This window comes from Macadamia integrifolia, chromosome 1 (assembly GCF_013358625.1).
Source record: "Macadamia integrifolia cultivar HAES 741 chromosome 1, SCU_Mint_v3, whole genome shotgun sequence".
NCBI lineage: Eukaryota > Viridiplantae > Streptophyta > Magnoliopsida > Proteales > Proteaceae > Macadamia > Macadamia integrifolia.
This window is the reverse complement of record NC_056557.1, coordinates 12,144,977-12,154,951: the sequence shown is the minus strand read 5'-3', so window position 1 is coordinate 12,154,951 and position 9,975 is coordinate 12,144,977. Positions and strand designations below refer to the sequence as shown.

The following is a 9,975-nucleotide window of genomic DNA, read 5'->3' as shown; positions in this document are numbered from 1 at the left end:
TTTTGGCATATCGGAGGCAAGACGCTTAGCTATGGCAAGTGCAATAGGATCAAAGGCAGGAGTAGGGGAAGAAGTTGTTAGAGAGGAGTTGTCCATATCGGGGTTTAGAGAGTACTCACAGCCAAGATAAGAGCAAATGTAAATCCATTGCAGAAAACCAAAGGTCTTAAATAGGAGGAAGGTTGCTACACAAACCGCCAAAGGGTCACTTGAACAACAAAGGTGAGCCTTTCGAATGCGCCGCCTTAGGAGCCAGAGCAACCCAAGTTGAGAGAACATGCATAGGTCGAACCAGAGAAAGAAATGAAAGATGATAATCATGATACACGCCATGAGATGAGTATCGCCCACAAAGCCAACTTCCACCAAGCACACGGATAAACTATAATGATGTAAAGAGCAAAGATCTAAAGGAATGATCCAAGAAGCTTGCATGAACTTCATGATGAGAAAACCAAAGGGGAATGCTTGGCCAATCAACGATCGGAGAGAACACTCATGCGTATGAAGAGAAGAACACAGCAGAGCAAATATTTAAAGGAATAATCCAAGAAGCTTGCATGAACTCCATGATGAGAAAACTAGAGGGGAACACCTGGCCAATCAATGATCGAAAAGAACACTCATGCGGATGAAGAGAAGAACACGGCAGCTCATGTCACCGCCGGGAATGGCAGAGGAGGAAGCCTTGGGGCTTAAGAAACTACCCCTTTCTATCCTCGAAGCCCATTCCTGAGTGTATTGCTAACTCAGCATCTCCACCTAGTCTAGAATATCATGCTTGTGAAAGCCTGACTCGCTAACGTGCAAGTTCACTTTTATCAAAAGGATGGATGACTCCGGATCCTCTTCATGTACATCCAGACTTCCAGGGTACTGGATGCCATGTGGCACCTTAGAACCACTATCGGGTCAGGATACTCTTGATGTACATCCAGACCAGAGTCCCAGACTCCTAGAGGTTTAGATGCCATGTGGCACCCTATAACCCACTACCGGACTGCCCACTTTTCCTTTTCTTTTCTCATTTTCATTTTCAGTTCTCCACTCCTAATTCCCAAACTATTTCTTCTTCGTTAAATACGGAAAAGATACACGATTTTTATTCCTCTGTTCATTTCCTTCTACTTCTACAAGGTTCATCTCGCTTCCAGCGACTATTCAGTATTCACACACTTCTTACTTCAACCGCCAAAACTCAAAATGTATATCTTCTTTGGTTTCAACTTTACTCTGCAGAATCCTTAATCCTCAAACCTTCGATTCATTTCGAAATGGCGGCCAGAACGGCCAGACTTGGGAGATCAGCCTATGCTGCTGTGAACGCAGGAAAGAGCGGCTGCTCTGCTTTTATTCACACTCGCTGCTTACTGCCTCGCGCTGCTGAACTCTCTGGTGTGACAATCGCTTTGAATGGTATCACTTCGGTTGCTTATTCACTGACCGGAATCACAGATGGAGTCACTGACAATGTTGTTAAGTCTGTCAAGTCCTTGCATGGCGTGGAGAGAGGTCTCCTTCGCCAGTTTCACTCCTCCACTCCTTTGTACTCTGCTTCCACGAGCTCCTCCCAGGTTTGATTTATTTTATTTTCGGAAGAACTGATATTTTTACTGAGCATTTTTAAATAGTGTTGACAATGCTTTTCAGTTTTCATTTGTAATTGGGATATTGAGTATTTTCATGTGATTCGATAAATTTGGAGTATTTAGAGATTGGAAATCGTTGATTTATCGGTAATGGTTTGGAGAAATTTTATTGAAGAATGATGCTGGAATTTGGATGGTAGATAGGTTAACATATAAAAATGTATAGTTTTTTGGTGATGATAAATGTTCATTTTCTGGATTGGAACTAATCTAAAGCTATACTGGATGTTTTCCTTGGTTTCCAACGAATCCGTATATGCTTGTATTGATCATTTCATTTGCACTAATCTCTTAGCAATACCTTTTCTTTACTACCCATTGCAATCTTTTTGAATTTATAGTTTTTAATGAAGTTCATGGGTTTGGCTAATTTTGACATTCTGAGGTTATACAAGGATTTGGAGATTGGAAAGTTTTCATGAATGCAGGATTTTTGCAATGATTCTGTCGTCCCAAAATGTAATTTCTTGTGGCGAACTCAAATCTAACATCCAATGTGCCACATGCAATGTTAATCATGAGTGGTATTTGGATTTGATTTTTTTTTTCTGACAACGAATAACAAAACAAAAACTAGCTAGATGTTGCTGTGAATTGCATGTCATACAGATGGTGTACTGGTTGTTTCTATTTCCAAGTTATTTGTTAGTGGTATGAGTTTTATGAGTTGAGGAATGGATTTGGTTCAGTATTTCGGGCTATAAATCAGAGCTGTAGGAGCTGATACGATACATGGAAATTTTAAAATCCTTTTGTATCGATATGTATCCTGCAATACATACCGACACACACCGATACACCACTGATGCACATCGATACCATATGATATGTACCGATACTCTGAAAAATAAAAAAAATTGAGGTTAAATTTATGTTTCGATATGTATCGACCGATACATACCGATATGGTACCATACGTACCGATACGGTGCGTTACGGTATAATGGCCAAGATGGGTCATTTTTCAGAAAAACACGATTTTTTGAGGTGTTTTTGTTCCAAAGTTGCTACCAGCAGTTTCTCTCTAACTAAAATGAAAATCAAGGTTGAGAACAAGGATTTTACATTTATGGGAGAACTACAAACCTTGGATTCTTAGTGCGATACTCTCAATTTTTTTTTTGTTAACGACAGGTATCCAGGCCTTCGGCCTGACTAGTCCCACGGGCCCATACTGACCCCACAACCGTATGGACCAGGTCATACTGGGGTTGAATGAGAACATACAACTTTCACTAAAAGCAGTGAAAAGCACTAAACACCCCCGTGTGAGTGGCCTAAGGTGTGCCTATTGGGATACTCTCAATTTAGTGTTTATGCATAATACATGTTATATATATATATATATATTTTTTTAACTATTTTCTTATGCAAAAGTATATAAAAAGTGTTTCCTATTCATTTATATGCTTGTTTTTAACGTATCTTAGTGTATCTTCGATACAATACGATACCTTTTAATACGTATCTTAATTTTGGCCGACTGATACGACAACCGATACTAATACTTAATACTTATGTTCAGGAACTGACTTGCAACCATGAGATCGTCGATATCAATATACCAAGTCAAAAAAGAAGTAATGCACAAAATTGGTGCGGATGGATGTACTTTTAGAGCTTGATGACCAAAACCCGTAGTCTCCTTAATTTTCGTAAATGATACCTTCTTAATTTCTCATAAAGGATGAAAGGGAGAGGTGTGTCAGGAGTATTATGCGATAAAGCGCATGCCTGCTAACCTCAAGGGAAAATTCTATAGGACAGTAATACAACCATCACTTGTGCAGCGGAGTGTTGGGTAGTTAAGAAGAGTAATTTGAATAAATTGAATACAACAAAGATGAGGATGTTGAGATGGATGTGCGGCAAGACTAGGAGAGATAGAGTGAGAATGATTGTATTAGTAACGAATTAAGGGTTGCACTGATCTTGGACAAGCTCCGCGAGAGCCGGTTGAGGTGGTATGGTCATGTTCAACGGAGACTTATGGATGCCCTAGTAAGGAAGAGCAATTAGATTCAATTTGATGGAGCCTGACGAGATAGGGGAAGGCCTAAACTTACTATTGACAAAATAGTAAGAAAATATATGCAGATGGTAGGGCCCGATCCTAGTGTGACTGCGGATAGAGTTATGTGGAGGACAAGGACTTGTGTAGCCGACCCCTTGTAGGGGATGCTCTTGTGATGCTGCTTTGACTTCTTCTTTAACTCCTTTCCCCCTCTATTTTACTTTCCCTTTGTTACTTTTTTATAATTTTTATTTCTATTACTATTCTAGACCATATTAGATCCATGTAGCTGATCCCATTTAGTTGGGATAAGGTTATGATTGTTGTTGTTGATGATGCTAGTTCTTGTATGACAATGCATTTATGCAAACAAGTCTTTTTTTTTTCCCTAGGTTATTCACAGGGTTTTTTACTCATGCATTAAAGAATTGTATAAATCAAGCAAATGAAACTTCAAATAGTGGAGAGATTTCATTAAAAATAAAAATGAAAGACATTTAGCTAGACTATTATCCCACCTATGTGTCTTCATTCTTTGTTGCACTTTGTTTTTATGGATATCACAACATTGATAATCTTTGTGACAACTGTCGGCAGCATGAGTTCTGCTAGTCTATTAACAATATTACTCTCAAACACATGCCACAACTGCCACCCCAAAAGCTCCATTCTGCATCTAGAAGTGGCGGCTGTATGAGAAGAAGACTGATAATTTGGTAACCACTGGTTCAGTTATTCTGATCCTGTACTGGAATACTGGAACTCTCTTCTTGCCTTTTCACTACAAGCAGTTTCATATCTGCTATTTCTCTAACAATAGAGTAGGAATCCTCTCTTTATTGCAAGTCTATGGTCCCTTACAATTCATTTCTCTATTTCGTAAAAGGCAGATTTTGGGGACACAAGACAAAAAAAGAAAAAAAAAAGGCGTACCCAGTGCACGAGGCTCTCGCCACAGGGTGTCTGGGGAGAGTTCAAAGGCACTCAGTTACTTGTAGGTCATAGGGGTTTTCCTCTGACCTCATATATTAGGTAGTGTTAGGTGGCTATAATGGATTTCACCCACTAGATTGATAGTTTAATTTTTTTTTAATATATTAAATTGGTCTGAATAGAATCAATAATGTGAAGACCCTTAGTATTTTTTATGAAAGCATTTCTGAAGATATACTAAGGAAAAATAAAAGAGAGCATGCTAGGCAAAGGGATATAAACTCAAGTGGCAGCGTGCTTCCCTTGAATCAGTATTTATTCAATTAGGGTTTTATCAGAAACAAAAGTAGTAAAAAAATGTACAACTGGGGGGGTGGGGGGGAGGGGTAGAGCAGTCCTGATGTTCAAAAGTATAAATGTGAATTTAACTTTAGTATTATTGATGTAGGGGATTTCTTAGAAAACTAGGGTCTCTACAAGAGTGACTCAATTAAGGTAAGACAAACTTAAAGGGGTCTTGGGATTAGGTTGGGATTTAGATATGCTCAACAAAACAAGATTCAACATGCAATAAATAAAGACAAATCAACATGTAGCCAGGAGTAATATCAATCTAAGTGGAAAAACACATAACAACTTACTAAATCTTCAAGTGGTGACATGAGGAAGGGAACAAACGTCATGCGAATGTTAGGTTCAGCACAAATCAATTTAGGCACCAAATAAGATATGCAAACAATCAATGTCCTCTACCAGCCAACTAAAATAGAAAATCAGCAAGGGTTTTGGAGATATAACAATGAAGAAACGTTTTAAAACAGTAGCTAAAATAGGCATAAATGAAGGGGCAAGGGCTGGTTTCAATGATAATGGACTACAAACATATAACAGGGGATTAATGGGGGTGGAGAGTTTAGTTTAATTACTTAACTGTCCACTGTCCAGACAGAGAAGAGAAGAAGAAATCAAGGTCTACCGAGATTGAGGATTGCTGTCCAGATTGAGTGCTGTAGAAGAAAACCATCCGGAATTGTTGCAGCTCTTGTTTGCTTGAAGGGAGGACAGCATTTATTGACAATAGTATAGAAAATAAAGTGCAGCAAGCAGTCTTCGATTGCTTGAAGAAGAGGCAGCAGTATCCCTAACAGTAGTGCAGGAAGACAATGGTACTTTGATTGATCCTTGGCTGTTTGAGGGGAAGAGTACCTGTCTTCAACAATAATACCAGAAAAAAAAAAAAAAAATAGAGAGGCTGCAATATTAAGACAGCTGGGAGAAAGAGGGAGAGGGGAAGAAACCGAGAAAAAGAAAGGAGGCGAGAAAGAGAGGAACTGAGAGAGGGAAAAGAGGGATTAACAAGAGGGAGAGAATCGTGAGAGGGGGTGGGGAGGTTTGCTCATAGGCTGCTTTCAATAATTTTTTTTTTTCATCCCTTCCATTGTTGCCTAGGCCATTACATAAATGATAAACTTAGTTACTAAAAAAAAAAAAAAAGCCAATTGGAAAGTAAATAAAGAGTTCCTAAAAAACTAACAACTAGTAAAGTAGTTTCCTAATTAATTAAAAGACTAACAAGGAAAAGAATATTCTAAAAATAAACTACTAAACTAACAACTAATGGGGCCCACAAGATTTGCTGAGATCTGGAAAGAGAGAGGGACTCGATCTAGTGATGGGAAGGCTGGATCGAGCCTCCTTAGGAAGAAAGAAGAAGAAAAAGGAGGAAGGAAAGGAGGCTCAATCCAGCCTTCCCAGCACTGGATCGAGTCCCTCTCTCTTTCCAGATCTCAGCAAATCTTGTGGGCCCCATTAGTTGTTAGTTTAGTAGTTTATTTTTAGTATATTCTTTCCTTGTTAGCCTTTTAATTAATTAGGAAACTACTTTACTAGTTGTTAGTTTTTTAGGAAGTCTTTATTCACTTTCCAATTGGCTTTTTTTTTTTTTTTAGTAACTAAGTTTATCATTTATATAATGGCCTAGGCCACGATGGAAGGGATGAAAAAAATTATTGAAAGCAGCCTATGAGCAAACCTCCCCACCCCCTCTCACGATTTTCTCCCTCTCGTTAATCCCTCTCTCGGTTCCTCTCTTTCTTGCCTTCTTTCTTTTTCTCAGTTTCTTCCCCTCTCCCTCTTTCTCCCGGCTGTCTTAATATTGCAGCCTCTCTATTTTTTTTTTTTTCTGGTATTATTGTTGAAGACAGGTACTCTTCCCCTCAAGTAGCCAAGGATCGATCAAAGTACCATTGTCTTCCTGCACTACTGTTAGGGATACTGCTGCCTCTTCTTCAAGCAATCGAAGACTGGCTGCTGCACTTTATATTCTGTACTATTGTCAATAAATGCTGTCCTCCCTTCAAGCAAACAAGAGCTGCAACAATTCCGGATGGTTTTCTTCTATAGCACTCAATCTAGACAGCAATCCTCAATCTCGGTAGACCTTGATTTCTTCTTCTCTTCTCTGTCTGGACAGTGGACAGGTAAGTAATTAAACTAAACTTTCCACCCCCATTAATCCCCTGTTATATGTTTGCAGTCCATTATCATTGAAACCAGCCCTTGCCCCTTCGTTTATGCCTATTTTAGCTACTGTTTTAAAACGTTTCTTCATTGTTATATCTCCAAAACCCTTGCTGATTTTCTATTTTAGTTGGCTGTTAGAGGACATTGATTGTTTTCATATCTTATTTGGTTCCTAGATTGATTTGTGCTGAACCTAACATTCGCATGATGTTTGTTCCCTTCACCATGTCACCACTTGAAGCTTTAATAAGTTATTATGTGTTTTTCCACTTAGATTGATATTGCTCCTGGCTACATGTTGATTTTTCTTTATTTATTGCATGTTGAATCTTGTTTTGTTGAGCATATCTAAATCCCAACCTAATCCCAAGACCCCCTTAAGTTTGTCTTACCTTAATTGAGTCACTCTTGTAGGGACCCTAGTTTTCTAGGAAATCCCCTACATCAATTATTGTCTTTCGTGTTGTATAAAATATTTTCCCAAGCTTGAACAATCGAAGCGAAATTTAAGGGACTTATGGATTTGGTTGGTCCCAGAAGATACAACTCTTGTCCATGATGGACTAGAGAACCACTAACAGAATTGGATGATCCATTATTGGTTAGCCACATGGTTTCCTATAAAGTTAGGATCATCCCAGCCAATCACCATCTCAGATTGGAATGGACTGATCTTTGAAACCATGATTTCACATTGAGTTTGTTACAAGTAAATAGCTAATGAATGGAAGAATACACATTTGCATAAATTTTGGTAGATGGTCATGCAATCTGAAAATCCAGATTATGGATCTCAGATGCAAGATTTTTTTTTGTCAAAGGGTCTAATTGGATGGGAGAATATAATATCAGGAACCAGGCTTTATCTCATGGTTAGATTCTTATGATCTGAAGACTCCTACTTGAATATTCCCAAATCTGAGAATCAATAGAAGGTTCAGACAAACTAGATTAGTTATTGATTTCAGTACTAAATGACAAGCCTAATGATAGTCGAAATAGGAAATCAAACTTAGAAAACAGAACTTGAAAAATCGATTAAAGTAAAATCAAACTTGTAGTAGGAAAACAGAAAATCAGTTTTATGTTTGAATTTTGAAATCCTAGGAAGGTTCAGATTAGACACCAATTGTTAAGTATGGAAGCAGAAATGAAATCCAATGGCTAGATTTGAAGTTTCAGAAAATTCCTAGCTGGAGTAGGGATTCAAGAAACCTTAGAAAGATAGGAGTTTTCTGCTAGGAACAGAATCAGGGTTAGAAATTGGTATGAAAGGAGAGGAAAATTGCAGAAACCAACCTTTGTAATCAATGAAGAAGAGAAAGAGAAGAGAAATAAGGTCTGGACACGAATTCTGTATATGCCAAGCTCAACAGCTCCAAAAGTTCAAAAATGAATAAATAAATAAAACAAAAAATTAAACTCATATTATTTATTCAAATTATCTCTAATTGATGGGGGTGTGTATCATATATATAAAGACCTTCTAAAATTTCATAACTGACTCATGAAAGGTTTCCTAAACACACTCTTATACTAACTTAAAGTAGATAGTCTCAAAACAAAACTCTTAGAGGCTAAGTATCCTAATTTAACTCAAGCCCTTAACTACTAATCCCGTGTACTAACTTAACCCCCACTCATGAGCTTGTAAATTAGGTCCATTACAATGTTACTTTAAAGGAAAAAAAAAAGAGGCTAAACCTATAATAAAACTACCCAAATCTTAATTTTGGCCTATTGGACTGCCAACTGCTCCTTGGGGGCCTTCTAAACTTGCACATAGGAATCCATATGAGATTAATGTCTAATGTGACTTGCATCAGTTCCCCGGTGTTGAAAAAAACGGGTTCTCTCGTTTTATAGTAGGGAGGAATCAACACCACTCTTTTGGCATCCATGATCTTTTGCCTTGATTTGACGATTTGTTGCTCTCACAAACAACAAGAACAAAATCAGTGATGATGTTGAAGATTTGTTGAGGAAGAACAATTTAGACAAGTTTAATCTCTAAATGGTTGATCTGAGTTTCTCCTCTCCAACATAATCTTCCAAGGAAGCTCTTGATTTTGGTCAAATCATCGATCAATTTACCTTCGATTATAATCATGGGGTCCTCTTCATTGTCAAAGGCTTCCTTGATCAACTTGCCTTTAACTTGTGGTTGCAGAACTTTAAGTACAACTCCAGTTTCTTGATTGAATTTGTGATCCCACGTTGACACCGAGACGGGGGTGAACAGATAGACAATATCTACAATTTCTTTCAAAAAATGACCTTGACTGTTCCCTCGTTGTTTGCAATTTCTCTGTTGTTGATTCCACATACACAATCGTGTGCTTGTTCACCATGCAACCGTCAATGGATAGTTCTACCAGACAAATACACCCATCTCGCAAGCAAGCACAATCCACAGCACTTCAATACAAAGATACGTCCACAGAACAACAGATATACGTGGTTTGGCTAACTACATACATCCACTGAGCAATACCCTAACCTAGGTGTATTTGCTCAATACTTAACTAGCTTGTGACTGCAGTTATAGTCCAGGCACTATGACATCTGCTTCAATGTGAGATGACACTCAGGCAAGGGTTGCAACCCAACACTGTCAAGCCTCAGCTTAACAAATTACAATAATATGAAAATGGTATGGATACAAGTCCCTCCCCTTACAATACCTTAGGCTTTCAACATAAACCCTAAGTCAAATACATACAAGGACTTGTACAGAAAGATTACCTTAAATAAAAATCTCTCTTTGAGAGGCCTCACAAAGCTTTCCAGGAAATCATTGGAATCTTCAACTTTCCCATTTTGTATGTAGAGATTTGAGTCTTCAAGTTCACTGAT

General features: G+C 38.2%; 1 protein-coding gene across 1 annotated transcript; it reads left to right on the top strand.

The window, feature by feature from the left end:
* The first annotated feature begins 789 nt into the window (after positions 1-789).
* On the top strand, positions 790-4,448 carry LOC122073200. Its single transcript, XM_042637772.1, has 2 exons — positions 790-1,574; positions 3,175-4,448. Exons 1-2 carry the CDS (start codon positions 1,275-1,277, stop codon positions 3,265-3,267), a joined length of 393 nt encoding a protein of 130 aa, XP_042493706.1. The 5' UTR covers positions 790-1,274; the 3' UTR covers positions 3,268-4,448.
* The last annotated feature ends 5,527 nt before the right edge of the window (positions 4,449-9,975 follow it).